Source organism: Amphiura filiformis, chromosome 2, assembly GCF_039555335.1.
Source record: "Amphiura filiformis chromosome 2, Afil_fr2py, whole genome shotgun sequence".
Taxonomy (NCBI): Eukaryota; Metazoa; Echinodermata; class Ophiuroidea; order Amphilepidida; family Amphiuridae; genus Amphiura; species Amphiura filiformis.
In genome coordinates, this window is record NC_092629.1 from 1,066,975 (window position 1) to 1,088,439 (window position 21,465).

At 39.5% G+C, this 21,465-nt stretch overlaps 2 protein-coding genes across 4 annotated transcripts in view; one reads left to right on the plus strand and one right to left on the minus strand.

Moving 5' to 3' along the window:
* LOC140145457 (uncharacterized) overlaps positions 1-1,242 on the minus strand; it is an 81,998-nt gene extending 80,756 nt beyond the window's left edge. The window contains 1 exon segment of the mRNA XM_072167171.1: positions 1,092-1,242. The gene's annotated coding sequence lies outside the window, so the exon portion shown is untranslated.
* Positions 1,243-1,480: 238 nt separating this feature from the next.
* LOC140145466 (ERI1 exoribonuclease 3-like) lies at positions 1,481-19,817 on the plus strand. 3 transcript variants are annotated; one of them, XM_072167191.1, is made up of 9 exons: positions 1,481-1,598; positions 4,558-4,876; positions 7,654-7,746; positions 8,288-8,308; positions 10,818-10,877; positions 13,332-13,423; positions 14,662-14,734; positions 15,612-15,708; positions 18,735-19,817. In XM_072167191.1, exons 2-9 carry the CDS (start codon positions 4,613-4,615, stop codon positions 18,887-18,889), a joined length of 855 nt encoding a protein of 284 aa, XP_072023292.1. In that variant the 5' UTR covers positions 1,481-1,598; positions 4,558-4,612; the 3' UTR covers positions 18,890-19,817. The 3 variants fall into 3 exon arrangements, with proteins under 3 accessions (XP_072023292.1, XP_072023280.1, XP_072023283.1); XM_072167179.1 differs by lacking the exon at positions 8,288-8,308 and having other exon boundaries at positions 7,654-7,767; XM_072167182.1 differs by lacking the exons at positions 1,481-1,598; positions 8,288-8,308 and adding an exon at positions 1,642-1,660 and having other exon boundaries at positions 7,654-7,767.
* Positions 19,818-21,465: the final 1,648 nt, after the last annotated feature.

Consider the following 21,465-nt stretch of genomic DNA (forward strand, 5'->3'; position numbering starts at 1 on the left):
AGATGAATAACAAGCAAGCAAAACAATATGAAAACTGTGAATAACATCAATGAAAGATTAGTAGGCCTAAGGCCTAGCCAAACGAATCAAAACCAAACTGTATTGCAAGAAGGTGTATTATAGGCCTAGGCCCACGCCTTGCAACAGTAAAGTAATGCGATGCAAAATGTTAGGAAAACAGCGTAAAAACAAGAAATTCAAGAAGTAGGCCCTAGGCCTATAAATTATGAGTAAATTTTAACTGTAATAATAAACCCGGGTACGGTAAATAAACAAACAACATGAGAAAGTGGAACCGCGAACCGCAGTATGCACACAGGAACACAGCGTCACACAAGCATCTCAAGTTAGCAAAACTAAAAACATAACAAGGAACACAAAATTAAATGATTAAAAATGATTTTAAACACAAATTGAGAAGAAGTCGTACTGGTACTGTCGTTAAACAAAAGAACAAGTTTCTACAAAGGAAACAACCACTAAAGAGAAACAAAATGTCTCCGTGACATCGGCAAGTGATTCTCGCTCCGTCATGATGCCCTATGCAAACGTGCAAACATGGTCAATCAATTAATCAAAACAACAAACGTTCGCTTTGCTAAAAATAGCTAGGTACGCGCACTAGTACGCGGCCGATTACGCGTTTGGCGAGTTGTTTACCGCTGCCGGTCAATGACCCGTTTAGCTGCGGTTGTACACGGAGCTGACTTCGTGTTACTCCAGGGTTGACTTCGTGGCTGACAGCTATCAGATGTACTTCAGAGTAGCTTCTTAAGAGTACCTTTGGAGTAGCTCCGATATGGCGTATCCAGAAGCTGGCACTAGTGTAGCACCGGAGTTGGCTTATAGACAGACAATGGATGGAGTAACAGCGAAGTAGCTCTGATATGGTGTATCCACTATGGGTTTGCTAAGGTGTAGCTACTTCGGAGTAGCTTCAGAGTAGCTCTATTAAGGTGTAGCTTCAGGGCTACACCAGGTGTAGCCGCGAAGGTAATCTGCCGCGGGGGTAAACCGTGAATGAGAATCTGGATGTGTATATATCAGCTCAGTCAGATGACAATTCGGATACATAAACGATACAAACTTACCTTTTCTAATAACATAAGATCTATTATTGTATGTTTATCCACTAGCAGTTTTTTAATTTCCTCAATATTTCTTCCTGTAAAAACGTAACACGGCCCAAATGATCAAGAATAACAAATCGCCGATGATTCATCAGCAGCAGCCATTAGTTCATCTGCGCATGCTCGTACTTCCGGAATCGCCAATGCTTCCAGAAAATGCTATTTTGTAACTTTATTTGATGCTTTCTGACTCAGCTAAATTGTTCTATGCATAAAATAAGTTCATAGGTGTATTCGTATACATAATTTGTTTAGATAGAGGTATAATTTACTTGAAAAACAGAGCAAATTCCTCACGAATTAATTCTAATAAATGACATTGAGGTCATAGGTCAAAGGTCAAGGTTTATGATTGTGATTTGGAATGTTTTTATTTTGATTGCTGATCAGTGCAGTGCAGCGCATGCAATACATGAGTGATGTTGGCGAATGATGATCGTATGTGGAAAAGTATGCATTTTACTCAAGGTAAAACATGATTTAAAAAAACAAAAATTGGTGGTGGTGTATACTCTTGACGCATCAAACTGGTAATGCTGGGGTTTATTTTATGTTCTGTTCATGCAAATGATGCATGCATCATTGATTGCATGTGTCTTCAACAACTTCAAGACTTCATGTCATGAATAACAATGTTTATTGTATTGAATTGTATTGTAAAACAACATGAGTGTACTCTCAACTGTACTGTATACTGCAGTAGTGTAAGAAAAAACAATTTGATTTAGTAGTAGTACAGCAGGGGATGTATGCTAGTAGTACAGGTAGTCTTGCCAGCAAGACTTCAGTCTTTATCATAAACATAATGACATCTACGGACCTGAAGTCTTGCAGCGGTACATAGGGATGCACTGTACGTTTAAGAAATCCAAACTTCAAGCATCAAGAAATATACCTTGCATTTGTCAGTTTTACCTCAGAGATGTTGTAGACCCTCTCTACACAGTGCAGAAACATCACAAGAAGAATGCTGCTCAATATGATAAATCCAAATCATGAAAATAGAGCAATTTTGCAGAGCAATATTTTGACCACTTTTGCACTAAGTAAATTACTCCATGAAGATTGCAGGTTTTGCCAACTTGGGGAATGTTGAACCCACCCAAACGATGAGATCAATGTAGATCAATTACCTCAACTTTGGTATGTTACTAGTAGTACAATGGGATTAAAATCATCCATGTACGCCCAAACTCTGGTACAATGGGATTAAAATCATCCATGCAGGCCAAAACTGTCCTTGAGAGAGTTCCTCGGCTACATCCTTGGAGCCCAAAATGAGCCCACATATTGTGATGTTTCTTATTTGTGGAAAAGATATTAATAAAGAGCACTGTAACCATAGAGAGTATGGTTACAGTTACTGGAACTAGTAGTACAGGGAACCCGATATGGCATATCGTAGGTATGCCAGGCAAACACATTTGCTAGTCAGCCAAATTCGCCGACAATGTCAATGCATTTTTACATAGAAATTTAAAGCAACTGGTCAAAGAAAGAAACCTACATAAATATGTTTTCTATACTTCACTTGACCCAAAAATATATGATTTTTTATGGTGATAAGTCACTCGCACATGGAATTTTAGAGGATTTTGATAGCAGTTCCATTAAAAAAGCTGCTATCATCATGAGATTAAGATCTAGAAACACCCCCGAAATGCCTTTTTGGGGAATTTTGCTAGCTGAATCTTTTTGACATTATTTGATGAAAGTCAATCTTTGACAAGATGTAACTTTGCTACGGAAAGTGCTATGAAAAAAAGGTTTTCAGTTTTGGCTTTGTTTACTCAAGGGCTTTAATTTGATATATAAAATGATGCAGTTTGATGGCAAATTTGAATTCACCTAGCATACCTACATATCGTAGCCTAGGGATACTAATAGTAGCTCTGCACTAGGGCAGCATCATAACGAAAATGTCATACCGATAAATGACACATCTGTTTTGTCCGGTTTTTTTTTCAAAGTTTGCCTTGCGAACTAGATGTATAACTAGTACAAGGAACTTATATGTTGTCTGGACAACGACAATGTATATGACCATTATTACTGTATGGCGAATTGTTGAAGGAATAACAAATAGTCAAGAATTATAGGATCCATCACGCGTCACCCGTTGTTTGTTTGGGATCCCTGGCCTCACAGTCTCCCAAAACATCAAAACACCAAAAGCGTTGAACATACTTACTTAAGACTGTCTTTTGTCACACAAAGTTTTGTCAACTTACCAAGAAAGGTCAAATTTAGCCAAATTTATTCTCTGTACAATCCTATTTAATCTCTACTGTATGCAATCACATCACAATGCTATCGGCAATTTTTTTATTTTTTTATTATTCAAAAGTTTGGCTAGTTCCCGGCGAATCGGGGATCATTAAAACGTCAACAGATTTCTAAATATGGATGTCAGTAAATTAAATGGTGAGCGGTCTGAATTTTGTGCCATACAAGTTTACGTGGTGAACTAGATGTACATTGATTTTTTTATACAACAACATGTATCATGTATGTGGGTGGATCAACGTATAGTGAGTTACGTTGAAAATTTAGGTTCAATGCGCCACATTATTGAATAGAGTTGCTGAGCTAGAAAGGGCGTTTTTAACACATTAATAATTTGTTGGAGTATTTATTGCACATCTTCTTACACTTCCTATTCTTTATAGTGGTACTTGAAATTTTACATCAATTAATCGTAATCTTTACACAATTAGTCAATGTTCACTGGAAATGGCGCGGCATATTCACTTGGCCGAACATGCAAATTTGCAATATGGCGATCACAAAAAATGATCAGAAACTTTGGCTGGCTACCAGTTGTAGTTCTCGTCTATGTACTGTAGTCAGCAATAGGAGGCTACAAAACTTGGCCCATATATCATGTCATAAATCGGGATCAAATTTACGCAAATTTTATGGTAGGTACTACAATCAGTCATACCTAGAAAGGATAAAATTCAAAGAAAAACTTCTAGGTATGACTTGTTGTACTACATTGAGTAATTGAGTATTGAGTATGTATATTTTGTTCACACTCATGACCATGATGACTGTGTTGATAATGGAGTGCACTCATTTGGGTGCAGTTGCATAATGCGTGACTGGTGCTCACTTTATTCTCTCAGACCTCACTTGGGGGCATTGGAGAGTATTTTTGTGAGTAAGATTAAGCGGGTAAAACATTAGACAAGCTAAAAATAGACAAGTAAACAGGCTACAGCTGAAAGTGTACAAAGACCATTTTGCCACTTGTTAGGTAAAATATACTATGGTATAATATATAGCATATAGGGTGGAAAATTTTTAATTTGAGTCAAAAAGTAGAAAATTTTGTTTCTCTTTTTACTGCCACATTCATGGTGCATGACCTTAAATATTCATGATTTCAGTTAATTACTGATTTTTATGATCATTTTTTTCACAGAATAAGTGCAATTATTTATACAAAGTTTTGACTTCCAAGAATAATAGCCACATCGATGTCAATATTTGGAATAAGAACTTTGCATCGATTGAATCAAGTGTTATCATCACAAGTATCTAAGAGAACATTTAATTGGTGTTTGACATCAAGAAGTAGAAGTCAACCTTTGACCCAAGGTCATAACCCTTGGCCTCTTGAGGGCAGCAGACAGATGGCTACTGCCTCAAGTAGTGATGGTATTGTGCCTCAGGATTTCAACTATTTTCTGGTGCTGGATTTCGAAGCCACTTGCTTAAGACAACAAAGGATATCCCCACAGGTAAGCAAAACCGGGGGAGGTACTCAAGTTTGGATTGGATAGGGGTGCGCAAAACCTGGGGAAGGTACTCAAGTTTGGATGGGAGGTACTCAAGTTTGGATTGGATAGGGGTGCGCAAAACCTGGGGAAGGTACTCAAGTTTGGATTGGATAGGGGTGCGCAAAACCGGGGGAGGTACTCAAGTTTGGATTGGATAGGGGTGCGCAAAACCTGGGGAAGGTACTCAAGTTTGGATTGGATAGGGGTGCGCAAAACCCGGGGGAGGTGTTTGGGAAGGTACTCTCAAGTTTGGATTGGATAGGGGCGCAAAACCTGGGAAGGTACTCAAGTTTGGATTGGATAGGGTGCGCAAAACCGGGAGGTACTCAAGTTTGGATTGGATAGGGGTGCGCAAAACCTGGGGAAGGTACTCAAGTTTGGATTGGATAGGGGTGCGCAAAACCTGGGGGAGGTACTCAAGTTTGGATTGGATAGGGGTGCGCAAAACCGGGAGGTACTCAAGTTTGGATTGGATAGGGGTGCAAAAACCGGGGAGGTACTCAAGTTTGGATTGGATAGGGGTGCGCAAAACCCGGGGGAGGTACTCAAGTTTGGATGGGATAGGGGTGCGCAAAACCCGGGGGAGGTACTCAAGTTTGGATGGGATAGGGGCATAAAACCGGGAGGTACTCAAGTTTGGATTGGATAGGGTGCATAAAACCTGGGAAGGTACTCAAGTTTGGATTGGATAGGGTGCGCAAAACCTGGGGAGGTACTCAAGTTTGGATTGGATAGGGGTGCGCAAAACCCGGGAGGTACTCAAGTTTGGATGGGATAGGGGTGCGCAAAACCCGGGGGAGGTACTCAAGTTTGGATTGGATAGGGGTGCGCAAAACCTGGGGGAGGTACTCAAGTTTGGATTGGATAGGGGTGTGCAAAACCTGGGAAGGTACTCAAGTTTGGATGGGATAGGGGTGCGCAAAACCTAGACTAATTCCAATCAGCCGTCTACACTTCGCATGTACTGTCATGCTTCGTAGTGACGACTGATTATCTTACAGCCCAAATCATGACGGACTTCTGAAAACTATTCAATGCGACTTTAGTTATGCGCCATAGCGCGACTGACTAGCGGCGCCCGTGTACCGCGTCGCTGTACCGCGCCGCTGTGACTAGATCGCGCTCTGAACTTCTAAAAACAACAAACTCGGTCAAAAGGTCAATTTGGACACAACTGCGCACGCTCTATGCCACAGGAATCCTGTTGCAAAATCCGTCACTTATTTTCCACGTAGTTTTCTCAGTCGTCAATCCAGACGGTTGACGACTGAGGGCAGCAGTCTAGCGCAAAACCTGGGGAAGGTACTCAAGTTTGGATTGGATAGGGGTGCGCAAAACCCGGGGGAGGTACTCAAGTTTGGATTGGATAGGGGTGCGCAAAACCTGGGAAGGTACTCAAGTTTGGATTGGATAGGGTGCGCAAAAACCGGGGAGGTACTCAAGTTTGGATTGGATAGGGTGCGCAAAACCGGGGGGTACTCAAGTTTGGATTGGATAGGGTGCGCATAAAACCCGGGAGGTACTCAAGTTTGGATTGGATAGGGGTGCGCAAACCCGGGGGAGGTACTCAAGTTTGGATTGGATAGGGGTGCTCGAGAATTGAAAAGTGAACCCATCCATCATCTTTTCAAGAAATTTGGACCCATCGATATACCAAAATTCAAAATTGTCTTTATTTTTACAATTGAAAGAAAAAGGAGCCCAAATGTTTTGATACTGATACATACATACACTTACTTCACATGGGCGCAGCCATTTGCAGTTGGCGTCAGGTTGTCTGGCATGTGGCTTGAAGCTCTGGGGTGGTCTTCCTTTAGTTTTCTATGGCAAGATAGTAACTGTGGCCATTTTTCTGCTTAGAAAATTGTATTTTTTCATTTTTTTGCTAATTTAAAACAATTTTACAGAAAATCCTCTCAATAACTTTTTAAATCTCTTGACATAGTTTTTACAAATATTGTTTTGTGCATTGTATGTGAAACTTAAAATCGCCTAATGCTCAGAATTTTTGCAGTACGCGGTTTATCAAAATGTCATTCATTTTCAAAACTCCTATTGACTATTCATTTGTGTGTGTAGCTGAAAATCATCCAGACATCTGACAATGGGTGGTCTGCTAATGGCCTCCTCCATAATATATTATCAACTTTATAAAATCATTGTACCTGACTGGTTAATGTTACACTGGTCCACATTTTGTGACACATTTTTTCATTTTTTTGTTGCAAATTTTCCAACAACAGGTCAATTTCAAAAGTGGTAGAAGCATTAGGATTTTCTCACAGAGCCCCTGATTGGTTAGTTACATGATATAGTCAACTGAGTAACCAATCAAAATAGAGCTTTTAGATCTCTTACACATTTCAGCTTAAACCCTTTCAGCCCTACTGATTATTCTTATCATATCTCTGATTGGCTTAATACATTAAGCACACAGAGTATTTACTCATTCTCGTTCATCAAAGACCCATTCAGTGATCCCAGCGAAAGTGTGAACAAATTAAAGTTGTTTATTAATTGCCTAAAAGTGACAAAAAAAACCTGATGGAAACAACAGTATTGACAAAGTTGAGGCCCCATTCACATGCATTTAGTATTTTGTGATCCTAGCATCCCTTTTTATGACATTTTTCAGTAGATATCCACGAAAAAGCTTATTCCCAAAATTTCATTGAGTTTCCAGTCCTGAAGTTGAATGGAGAGAACTTAGTGAATCTTGATGTGTATTTGTTTAACAGGAAATCATTGAGTTTCCAGTCCTGAAGGTGAATGGAGAGAACTTTGAGACTGAAGCAACATTTCATACGTATGTGCAACCAACAGTCCATGGTGTATCTGAATTTTGTACGGAGGTAAGTGAACACAGTGGAACAGGCTCTAACTCATAATCGGAAGGTTTTGGGTTCGAGCCCCTGCGACGCCATTGCAACCAACAGTCCATGGTGTACCCCGGTATCCGAGTTTTGCACAGAGGTAAGTGAACACAGTGGAAGCATGGTGGCCGAGCGGAACAGGCTCTAACTCATAATCGGAAGGTTACAGGTTTGAGCCTCAGCGACGCCATTGTAACCAACAGTCCATGGTGTACCCCGGTATCCGAGTTTTGCACAGAGGTAAGTGAACACAGTGGAAGCATGGTGGCGAAAGCGAACAGGCTCTAACTCATAATCGGAAGGTTACAGGTCTGAGCCCCAGCGACGCCATTGTAACCAACAGTCCATGGTGTACCCCGGTATCCGAGTTTTGCACAGAGGTAAGTGAACACCGTGGAAGCATGGTGGCCGAGCGGAACAGGCTCTAACTCATAATCGGAAGGTTACAGGTTTGAGCCTCAGCGACGCCATTGTAACCAACAGTCCATGGTGTACCCCGGTATCCGAGTTTTGCACAGAGGTAAGTGAACACAGTGGAAGCATGGTGGCCGAGCGGAACAGGCTCTAACTCATAATCGGAAGGTTACAGGTTTGAGCCCCAGCGACGCCATTGCAAACAACAGTTCATGGTGTATCCAAGTTATGTACTGAGGTAAGTGAGCTTAGTGGTCGAGCTGCTCCGACTCATAATCAAAAGGTTGCGAGTTCGAACCCCAGTGACGCCATTGCAACCAACAGTCCATGGTGTATCTGAATTTTGTACGGAGGTAAGTGAACACAGTGGGAGCATGGTGGCCGAGCGGAACAGGCTCTGACTCATAATTAGAAGGTTGCGGGTTCGAGCCCTGGCGTCGCCATTATGGTGTGCCCTTGAGTAAGGTACTTTATCTCGATTACTCCTCTCCACCCAGGTGTAGAAATGGGTACAAGCATTCTTAAATGCTGGGAAGGAAACAGACTCGCTGTTGCGATCCCCCCGCAGCAACATTTCACGGTGGAGTCTGGCCTAATCGCTAACAAAAGAGATGGGCACTCCATCCTGTAAGAAATGCAGGTTCAACTCCTTTACCTTTAAAAGTAAACACAGTATGGAAAAAATGTGATGCCATCAAATTAAGAGTCTCATGATGTCGATCAAAATCAAAAGTCAGTTTTCAATCTCATTTCATGATCCTTTCTCAAAGCTTCATTTAGCTGAAAACCCCATTATAATTACGGTAATAGACTTACGGTTCCCAAGATATGTCCATTTTAGTGTCGCTCAGAACAATAAAATACAAAGGAAGTTGGATACTATTGGCTACATCTCAAAATCAATATTGCCACAGGCATAAACTGCAAGCCTCAGCAGCACACATTGGGCTATTCCATTTAAAATCCACACTACCCCTGTGGAAGATTTTGGAAATACCTTCCACAGGGGGAGTATGAATTTCAAATGGAATGTACACATTAGGCAACTCCATTTGAATTTCATACAACCTCTAGCTAAAAAAGATTCAACCTGAATCTTCCACTGAGAGAGGGTGAGTTTCAAATGGAGCTGCCTAATGTGTTCATTCCCTTTGAAATTCATACTCCTTTTGTGGAAGATATTTCCAAAATATTCCACAGGGGTAGTGTGGATTTTAAATGGAATAGCCCATTAGGGAATTAACTGACAACTCTGGCTCAAGACCACCGAGGGGGGGGGGGGGTCATTGACCAGGGGTATCATGTGTGACCAAAGATATGCAACGTAAAAAAAAATGTTTTTAGCCATTTGGGACAAAGGTAGCATGGAATAAAGGTTAAATGTCATTGTGGTCACGCATGATACCCCCTTGTCAAAGAGCATTGCCCCACCCCACCCGAGACACACTCTAAAGGGCCTGTACCTATTTACTCATTTTCTCACCACTGTGGTCCGGGTTCAATTGCCCACATGTGAGTTTCGTTGCCGATCCATACTCCAACCTCGCAGGCGCTCCGGTTTTCCTCCTGCATCTAAAATCTTACCTCTTCCCATATCCCTGTCTCATCATATTTGGCTGGCTTCCCTTGAATTTAGTAGCCTGAGCACTATTGGGCTTTGCCTGGCTACGGCCGAATGTTATAAATATTTTTTTTTAAATCATACATAATAATATCTTTCATTGGGGTTGTAACTTTTACTCATATTTTATCTAGATTTAGTATTAGCGGCATATTTTCGCTGGGTTAATTTTTTCCAATTTGATCAATTCTGGACAGTTTAGTGCCGGGGTGTTTAATTTGTGTTTCCAAATATATGCACATTAAGTACTATGTGTATTAATATTATTGTGGGTGTAAAACTTGGTGGCTAGCTATTTGACCGCAAAAAGCCCAAAAATTAAACCCCTGCGAAAATTTCTCACAATACAATATTCACAGGAAGAGCTTGTAAAACAATTATCAGATCCGATAAATTTGATAAAAAATCTTACATTTCTTTGATAGAAATAAACATGTTGGAACCATCATTTGGTATTTCATGTTAAATTATAACTGTAGTATATAATGAAGTAAAAATAAGGAGTTCTAAAAATATAAGTTGACATTATGGTTTCATTAGGGTTAGGGGTTAGGGCAGTGTGCAAATTAAGAAAAAAATCAGGTCATCCAGTGGATGACCAGGTCATGAAATCTAGTCATCCGCCAAAATTTTTAGTAATCTGTATATTATTTAAAATTTTCATTTTTTTAAAGTTAAATTAGAACTTTGCATATTAAAAGCACATGAAATCAACCATGAATGATCCTAGCAATTAGCTCTAGGTCAAGTAACACTCTTTTATAAAGTATGGGCATCCGATGGATAACCTGCAGTGAATTTCTGGTCATCCGCCAGCAAATCTGGGCTTCAGGATGATCACTTAATTTGTGCACTGTGTTAGGGTTTTAGTACCCCTGACCGTAATTGTATCGTGATGGACTCTTAAATGAGACATTTACCAGGAATATTGCCATTATGAGTTGTGAGCAGAAAGTGATTTGATATTCTTTTCTTTTATACTTTCTTTCTTCAGTTGACAGGTATTACTCAGGAGATGGTGAATGGTCAACCAACATTACAAGAAACACTCACGGTAAGGAAACACACTCTAGCCCTGATGTGACCATGATTAGCTCACTGAATATGGAGAGTATGAATTTCAAATGGAATTAACACATTAGGCAGCTCTATTTGAAACTCACCCTTCTTCAGTGGAAGATTCAGGTTGAATATTTCTCGAGAGGGTGTATGAAATTCAAATAGAGGCCGTCAGCGTGACGTCATATGCCGCCATCTTGTGGGTACACGCTGTGATGTTCGTTCGATCTCCATGCGTGAACAGCAAAATCACCGCGTTGATGCGCGATAACAGCTGCGTGGCAAGCTGCGCCCTGCGCGTAGTGTCCGACGCATGAACACACAGATCATTTGTACCCACAAGATGGCGAAAGGCTGACGGCCTCTATTGGAGCTGCCTAATGTGTTCATTCAGTTTGAAATTCATACTTCCTCTGTGGTAAATATTTCCCAAGTCTTCCACAGGGGTAGCGTGAATTTTAAATGGAATAGCCATAGTTAGGGGAAAAAGTTCACTTTGGTGACCACTCTCTGGCTAGTAAGGTTTGACGATTGATTCGACTTCTATGGACCATTTAGAAAAAAAATAGCCACCATGTCCCTCGGGAAAATCCCGGCATTTTTCGCTAGAGGCCAAAATCCAAAATGGCCGCCACCACCATTTTGAAAATTTAAGTTTTGAACCAGAGCACCTATAATCATGCACAAAGACACTTTTTCGGATATGTCGAGTACAAGGATTCCGATTCTGACATTAGTTTGACATTACGGCATCATTTTCACCCAGAAATCCAAGATGGTGGCCGGCACCATCTTGAAAAATTTAGTTTTGAACAAGAGGACCTTAAATCGTGTGCAAAGACACTTTTTTGGATAAGTCGACCACAAGGATTTCAAATTTGACATTACTTTGAAATTACGAACTCATATTTACCCAGAAATCCAAGATGGTGGCCGCCGGCGCCATCTTGAAAAAAATAAGTTTTGAACCAGATTACCTAAAATCGTGTACAAAGACACTTTTTCTGGTAAGTCGACCCCAAGAAATCCGAATCTGACATTAATTTGACGTTACAAAATATTTTTTGCCCAGAAATCCAAGATGGCCCCCATTTGGTAGAGCGTAAATGTGATTTTTGAATGAAAGCAGAAGCATAAATATGTCATTTCCGCCTTATCTGGGGTTCATGTCCCTTATATGGGGTTTAAACTGCCTTATCTTGGGTTTACATCCCTTATCTAGGGATAAGGCGCCTTACCTGTGGTTTAGACGGCCTTATCCTGGGTTTACGTTCCTTACCTGTGGCTAAGATGCCTTAACCTTAGCATATCGCAGTCTAAACCCAGATAAGGCATCTAAACCCCAGATAAGGCGCCGTAACCCCAGAGAAGGGACGTAGACCGCCGATAAAGCAGTCCAACCCCCAAATAAGGCGCTTTAACCCTAAATGAGGAACATAAACCTAAGATAAGGCATCTAAACCCCACATAAGGTGCCCAAACTCTAGATACGGGTCGTTAACCCCAGATAAGGGTCGTAAACCTCAGATAAGACATCTAAACCCAAGATAAGGCGCCTTAAAACCAGTCCCAACCCAAAATAAGGCGCCTTAACCATAAATAAGGAACATAAACCTAATATAAGAGAAGTAAACCCCAGACGGCGCCTTATCTGGGGTTTAGACTGCCATATCTGAGTTTACGTCTCTTATCTGGGGTTATGGCGCCTTATCTTGGGTTTAGATGCCTTATCTGAGGTTTACGCCCTTTATCTGGGGTTAACAACCCTTATCTAGAGTTAAGGCACCTTATGTGGGGTTTAGATGCCTTTTCTGGGGTTTATGTTCCTTATTTAGGGTTAAGGCGCCTTATTTGGGGTTTAGACTGCTTTATCTGGGGTCTCGCCGCTATCTGGGGTTACGGAGCATTATCTGGGGTTTATATGCCTTATCTGGGTTTAGACTGCGATATGCTAAGGTTAAGGCATCTTAGCCACAGGTAAGGAACGTAAACCAGGATAAGGCCGTCTAAACCACAGATAAGGCGCCTTATCCCTAGGTAAGGGATGTAAACCCAAGATAAGGCAGTTGAAACCCCATATAAGAGACATGAACCCCAGATAAGGCGGAAATGACACACTTATGCTTCTGCTCTCATTCAAAAATCACATTTACGCCCTACCAAATGGGGGCCATCTTGGATTTCTGGGCAAAAATTATTTTGCAACGTCAAATTAATGTCAGATTCGGATTTCTTGGGGTCGACTTACCGGAAAAAGTGTCTTTGTACACGATTTTAGGTAATCTGGTTCAAAACTTATTTTTTCAAGATGATACCATGCCACCATCTTGGATTTCTGGGTAAATATGAGTTCAGTAATGTCAAAGTAATGTCAAATTTGAAATCCTTGTGGTCGACTTATCCAAAAAAGTGTCACAGGGCAGCTTTGCATTTTTTGATTGGTTTACAGACATTTCAGGAATGGATGGACTCTCAAGGCTTACTAGTCCCAGAATGCAAATCTGTATTTGTAACATGTGGAGACTGGGACCTTAAAACAATGTAAGTAAAATGCAGTGCAGTGGGTTAGTAGGTGTGTGTGTGTGTGGGGGGGGGATGTGCCTCCGCACAAATAGTGACTGACATTCAAGGTCTTAGCTGGAAATTGAGGTTTACAAGTCATTTTAATAAAATTGCATGTCCTAATTTGACCGTTAAACATTTACCAGCCTTCTACATCCCAATGGTGTTCAAAGAGTTCAAATATGTGTTGCTATGGCCTTGTTTTGCAAAGCTGGTCTAAAGTCTACACAAAAAGTAACGCAGCTGTTATAAATATGCCTATAGCTTTTGAATTAATAATTGTTTTCACAATATTTTAACATAGAAAGAAGGATATTTACGCACATTTTGATACCCCATATTGTTTAATGTCGCTTAATATTAACAATACAGTAGTGCTTTTAAAGAAGAATACCTGAATTTAAATGTTGCAGTTTATAGCGATCAATGGTTATTACGCAATCATTCTAGCATCGTAAAACCCTCCATTATCATCGCGCTGACTTCCAAGTCAATACAAATAGCTGCGACTTTTAAATTCAGGTATTTCTCTTTCAAAACACTGCTGTGTTGTTGAATAAAATCGGACAAATGGGGTATCAAAATGCGCGTAAATAAATCATCTTTCTTTTTATGTTGAAATATTGTGAAAACAATCATTAGTTCTGAAACTATAGGCCTATTTATAACAGCTGTGTTACTTTTTGTGCAGACTTTATTAAAATGGTCAATAGCCTTTCTCAACACCTACAATTATGTCGAAGGGATTCATTTTGCCCGTCCCATGAGCAAACTCCCCATCTAAAATGACAGGCAGACGAGTGACTAGCTAAGACACTGCTTATCGTACATCATAGGTTGTCATAGATGGTCCACCCACTCCACGGGCGGGCCATAAAAAAAGACAGTCCATGTTAATATTTGCTCAGATCTGTGTCTTTTCCTTTGACTTGTTTCAGTCCCAAAATAATCAAATGTTGGCACATCAAGGATTAATCCAGCAAATATTTGTGTGCTTGAAAATTAGTGAAACGAATGTTGATCTTTACCCCCCCCCTCCCCACCTACTTTTGAGATTCTTGAGTACTCTAGTGAAAAATTTAGGGGTCAACAATTCACAATTTTTGTCGGTATATTCAACAGTTTGTGCCACAACCTGGCTATGCCACTTAAATTGAATTGAATATGTTATTTCACACCAAGAAGTCTGTTCTTTGTTACCTCTTATGTTTCTTCAGGCTTCCTACTCAGTGCCAGCATTTTAGTTTAAAAATACCAACTTATTTCAACCAATGGATCAATATTAAAAAGGTAAGAACAATGCATATTAGTTATGCTTCGATACAGTGTTCGTACTAGGGTTTGATTCTCTAAAAATACAGGGTTTTCTTAAAGATGTAAGGGGTTTTAGTAATTGACAACAGCGACAATTCTGCCACCCTAAAATAGCATCTATTACCTGCATGCACAATGCAGATTTCATACAGTATTCCACTTGAATGTATAATTGTGGCACAATCTGCTCCATGGAGGCAAAGGAGGCATTTTTTTAAATTGAGTTACTATAATTATTACCTTATACAAACATTAGGCTATCATATACTGAAAACACCAAAAGGTCTAGCATATTTGATTCTGAAGTTTTGTGATGTGTATTTTCTTATGTATTTTATGTTTTTTACTCCATATGCTTGCCTTTTATCTCAATTTCAAATTTGTCGTCTTTGGCCCCCATGGACCAGATTGTGTCACATATGTTTGTATAGTTGTATTTGTCTGGTTTAACTATGGACCACAATGACTTCATCCCAGTGGTATAGTTCAATAACCTCAATTAAACACTCATAGTGCAAAATTTGACTTCAAGTTGCAGAGTATGAGTTTTTGTACCCAAATTTTCAAAGGTCATTCAATGAATGTACAACTGTATTGGGGTTAAAGAACTGTGCCCTGATAGATGAGTGTGTTGTGGATCCTAGTGTTTATTCCTCGTGCGTAATACTTTTACCAGAAGCAGACACATTTTATGGTCAGATAAAAACATATTTTCAAAAGTTTACATTGTGGGATGTGTAAGTGTAATTATCAAACACTGTTAGCCAAATGTAATGACTGACTGACTGACTGACTGATTGATTGATTGATTGATTGATTGATTGATTGATTGATTGATTGATTGATTTTTCAGGCGTATGCTGCTGTGACAGGATATTTTCCAAAAGGCATGATGCCAATGTTACATCATTTAGACATTGAGCATGAAGGAAAACACCATAGTGGAATAGGTAAGATTGATTGATTGATATTGATTGATTGGTGGATATTGATTGAGATTGATGCCAATGTTACATTACTTAGACATTGAACATGAAGGAAAACACCATAGTGGAATAGGTAAGATTGATTGATTGATATTGATCAGGGGGGTGTCATTTTCTTCGGAAGGGGGGGGGGGTCATGTATATGTCGGTGACTGGAGTCAATTTTCTTATGGCCCTACCTATCGCGGGACCCCCATATCTCGAGTCGAAAATTTTTATGACCCCCTCCACTTACGGCTACATCGACTCAAGAAAATTACTGCCGGAACTAATGTGAAGAAAGTATGCGGATCAGATTAAAGTTTTGATCGTAAGTTTAAAGAAGGCATGCGGACCGTGCACAAATTTTCCATTATATAACTTAAGATTGTGTGCACATTTTGATCGTAAGTCTTAAAGCAATATTATAACATTATCATACAAAATAGATTAGCATTTCTTTGACATAAAATGTTAGTTTTTACTGTCAGATATATCCCCTTTTATTTTTGAGCCGAACAACTACGTCAAAAGCAAAGAAAATTGGAATTTACTACCAGCGCGTATGTCGCCAATACGTCCCACTCCTGCGGTCATGTTATGGTACGACCCTTTGTTGTGTAGATCACCGTCCCGCACTGTGTGTTATGAACATCGTGTATGCGTTCGACTAATAATTCCATCGTAATAATAAGACGCCGGTTCCGGCGCTTTATTCAAAATATCGGATTTTGACAAAAATACAGCACCTAGAGTCTTGATTTTTGCAGGGTATATTGGTTTAATAAAGTACAATATAATTGTGTAAAAAAATGAATTTTAAAAAATCAGTGAGGGCGTCCTCAACAGCAAATGTTATAATATGGCTTTAAGGAATGCGCACGGAACATAAAAACATTTTGAGTCACCAGCCCTTAATAATTCTTTAGCCCCTTAATTTTGGCCTAAAAATTCTATGACCCTCCAGTATATTCATGACCCCCCATTTGGAAGAAAATGGCAGCCCCCTCATTGATTGATAAGAATCCATTAATTGATTTGTAGATTAATCTATCAAGGTAGAGATTCCCCCAGTCAGAACTCTTGCCCCCCCCCCAGTAAAACCCAAAATTACAAAAATGTTCACTTTTTGCTGTAATTTCGCTCAAAATTTGTTGATTTTGCCCCCCCCCCTGAATATTTAGAGAATAAACGATAGGAATTTTTATTTTGCCTATCCTCTACCTATGATAGACGACAGGCAGGTCCAATATTTTTTAGTAGTAGCGCGGCCGGCATCCACTACGATAAAAAATATTGGACCTGCCTGTCGTCTATCATAGGTAGAGGATAGGCAAAATAAAACTTCCTATCGTTTATTCTCATTCTTAGTCAGTTAAATATTATTTTAATAACTGTAAACAATTTTTTAAAGCAAAAACTAAGTTACCGTCATAAAAACTCCCCTCATTATAAAATGAACGAAACTTGTTTACAACTTCAACAATTCTGTTGCGCGTACTGCTAGCGCATTCGCGTATTCCGCACTAGTCTACGCATCCAGCGCGATACATACGCGCACCTCTACACGCGTGTTACGCATTATCAAGACGCATGATGGCGTGGGGTGCGTCTACGGCCTGGTAAGACGGCACCCGAAATCATGCGAGTGTCCAATCAGAAATGTGTCTACGAACTCGACCACTCCCACTGACTAAGAATGGTCTATACACCCCACATGTATCAGAAATCATGATCTTAATTTTCCACAGAGGGAGTGAGGATTTTAACTGTTGAATTTTAAATTCCATTTAAAACCCACATACAGCCCCTGTGAGGGAGATTAAGGTCATGTCTTCCATAGGGGGAGTATGGGTGACTCCATTTGAAATCTACAGCCCCTGTGAGGGGAGATTAAGGTCATGTCTTCCATAGGGGAGTATGGGTGACTCCGTTTGAAATCTACAGCCCCTGTGAGGGAGATTAAGGTCATGTCTTCCATAGGGGGAGTATGGGTGACTCCATTTGAAATCTACAGCCCCTGTGAGGGAGATTAAGGTCATGTCTTCCATAGGGGGAGTATGGGTTTAACTGCAGTGGAATAGACCATTGAATGAGTACAATGCAAATGTCATTGAAATTTTGGTTTGTTTAAAGGAAATTCATACACTAGATAATGAGAATCAATTCAAGTAAATATTAGAAAAAAGGCAAACCATGCATTGATTGTTTATATGTGATGCAACCAAGCAAAATCAGTTGGAACTCAGAAATATTAAATTGTCAGTTTCTTATAGGATAGTAAAAGGCATTAACAAAGCTGCATTTTGCAGAAAACCCCAGAGATTGTATGACCAGTTCCAAAAATATGAGTAATTAAAGAGTTTCTAAAACAACAGGAAACAAAAGGAAGTATTTCCTTTGTTTGGCTATATCTCAAATCAATATTTCCGTGTTCCGACTGATGTTGTGTGATCGCATCAAATATATGCACAGGCGCTGCACTATGCGCAGTGCTTTCTTAGGAGTTGATGCATTTATATTTTCCAATACTTTTCAGTTTTGTTATAAAAATGCTAAAATCATGGAATTTCTTTCTTGTGTATGAAAAAGGTTAATAAATGCATATCACTTGTTGCTCGAGAAATTGTACAAAATAATGCACTTGTACTGAGATGTTGATGCATCAACATCTCAGTACATGGGCATTGTACATTTCACTCCCAACAAGTGATACATGTTTATTACCCTATAAATTAGAAAACCATTAGTGTTAATAGTAAGTGAGTGACCGAGCAGTAAACGAGTGAACAGTGATGAGGAAGTGAATTAGTGAGTGAGTGATGATTGATTGAGTGAGTGAATGAGTGAATGAGTATTTGAACTAGCGAGTGAGCACTGAGCAGCAAGCAAGATTGACCAATTGATTGATTGATTTTATTGAAAAATATGATACAAATGGTTTATGTAAGGTTATAATATTTAATTGTGATTTGTTGATTTTGCATGATTGATTGTCTGTTTTGCTTCAGATGACTGCAAGAACATTGCCAAAATACTTTCAGCAATAGCTAGCAGAGGATATAAATTCACCATCACAGGGAATATAAACCAATACAACCAATCCAAGGTCAAAGTTAGCAGAGGTTCTAGACACGGAAGAGCTTATAATGATTCGAACACATAACCATTTGTTAATGCCATACCACCAAAATAAGGCAAAAAAATTTTTGGTTGCACTTCGCGACCGACCATTAAAAAACATTGTATAAACATAACCACCTGTTAATACTAAAGAAGATATCTTACTCTTCCCAGAATCCTTTGCAACATCAATATGTCACTCACATTATTGTGTACAGGTTCCGTTTGTTTTCATGTTGAGAATAGACTGGGTAAACATGGGTCGATAGTCAAGAAATGAATATATTTTGCTAGATATGGATGTGCTCTGTTCATTGAGGTAAATCATTATCGACCCATGTTGCACTAGATAGAAAATCAGGACAGAAAATTGAAATGGGAGAAATGCATTATGGGAAGTGTAAGATCTTCTCTGTGTTATTAGCATACCACCAAAATCTCCATCACAGGGAACAGAAGTCAGTACAACCAATATGTTACATATGAGACATGGACCTGTTCCTACAAAATGAAGTTGCAATTTTATGTCCAGATTCATAATATCTGGATCATTAGCTTTAAAAGCACAGAACTTGTTAGGGTTGCCCCTCAATTCATTGGGCTATTCCAATTAAAGTCCACACTACCCCTGTGGAAGATTGAGCTCAAGTCTTCAACAGGGGGAGTATGAGTTTCAAATAGAATAAACAATTGGGTAACTTCCATTTGTAATACTCACTCCAGTTGTGGAAGATATAGGTAAAGCCATTATACAGTGGGAGTATGGGTTTCAAAATGATTAACTATGACCAATTACATTTGAAAAACATACTCCCCCTGTTCTTCCACAGGGGTAGTGTGGATTTCAACTGGAATAGCCCAATATGCTACATATGAGCCTGTTCCCACAAAATGAGAGTAAAGTTGCAAGTTTTTATTTTGAATTATGTCCAGATTTGTAATCTCTGGATCGTAAGCTTTAAAATGATTTCTTAAACACTTGAGAACGTTCCTGCAATCTCATTGGTTCTTACCCGTGTGATATGACACGATATCACACGGGTCAGCGCGTGTGCATCAACGCGATACGCGTGCTCGCTATTTGAACCAATCAGGAGGCGCATAGCAACAACGGGACTGATCGATTTTAAGCCCTAGGTAATTCCTTATAAAATGTAGGATTTGATTTGATTAAAATTTGTAATATACTTATGATATTTCTATTTGAATTGAAGTGTTTAAGAATGAGAATAAAGGTATTGGTTTTTAGCCGCTGTAGTGCATCTATCGTCTCATATAACACGGGCGACATCATTATTTTTGGCGTAAAACAACTCGGCTTCACGCCTGTTTTACTTAAAATAATGATGTCGCCTCGTTATATGAGACGATAGATGCACTCAAGGGGCTAAATTCAATACCTTTATTCTCTAAATATAACATGTCAGGGTTGGTCCCTCTCTTGGTCTTCAAAAGTCAATTTCAATGAATAATTGTTTTGTTTTCTAATTGTTTTTTCTTACATGTACAATGAACCATATTTCCTTTTCTTCACTGGCGACTTCTTCTTTTTCGGTATTTTTTTATATAATGTACTATTGCATGCCATGATGACAAGCACACTTCATATTGTACAGAGGATCAGGAGCACAACTTCAAAAGCAGCAGTGCAAAATATGTACAGTGCGATGTGCAATAAAAAGCAGATCTTTCCGCTCATTTTTTTGTGAACAGGTCTCACATATTATGGAACAAATTGAGTGTTTAGAACAAGAAAGCCCTATCTGTGCACAATATAGATTTGCCCAATATAGAAAGCAGAGATTATCAAAAGTCGATGGGGCAGTTATTGCAGATAGGACCTTTTGGCCCCGAACCCTCGAAATATACCATAGAGGGATATGAAGTGTCCTATCGGTGTGTGCTAAGTATGGCCATTCATAGAACTGTTCATGTGTTGGCCTCATGAAGATTCTGTGCTTAAACTACATTTTTACAAAGCAAGCAATATATATTTATTGCTCAATATGCTCGTCATGCAGTCTTATCAACAGTGGTGGCACCAGGATTTTTTTTTGGGGGGCATTAAGAGGGCAAAGTGAATTTATGGGGGCAAAATCAACAAATTTTGTGCAAAATTGCTGTCAAAAGTGTAAATTTTCATAATTTTGGGTTTTTACTGGGGGGCAACAGGGGGGCAAGAGTTCTGACTGGGGGAATTTGCAAATGTATGTTTCCTATCCCTCTATATGTGATGCGATCAAGCAAAATCAGTCGGAACTCGGCAATAATAAATTTTCAGTTTCCTATAGAATAGTAGAAAGCATTTACAAAGCTAGATTTTGCGAAAACCCCGTTGAAATTAAACAACCAGTGCCAAAGATATGAGCAATTAAAGAGTTTCCAAAACAAAGGAAAACAAAAGGAAAAGTTTCCTTTGTTTGGCTATATCTCAAAATCAATATTTCCGAGTTCCGACTGATTTGGCTTGATCGCATCACATATGGTGTTATATATTCATCCTAGATAATTTGCCGTAGAAGTAGTGATGTAGCAGGATTAATTACCATAGCACCATTTTTGAATGCATTGCCATGCACTAGACGATACGCCGTTTCTCTGCAGTGCACATAGATTATC

Coding starts and splice junctions, on each gene's coding strand:
- LOC140145466 (XM_072167179.1), top strand. CDS start 4,613: ATGTCAATATTTGGAATAAGAACTTTGCATCGATTGAATCAAGTGTTA. Junction 10,878..13,331: donor CATTACAAGAAACACTCACG/GTAAGGAAACAC, acceptor ATTGGTTTACAG/ACATTTCAGGAATGGATGGA. Junction 14,735..15,611: donor AATGGATCAATATTAAAAAG/GTAAGAACAATG, acceptor TTGATTTTTCAG/GCGTATGCTGCTGTGACAGG.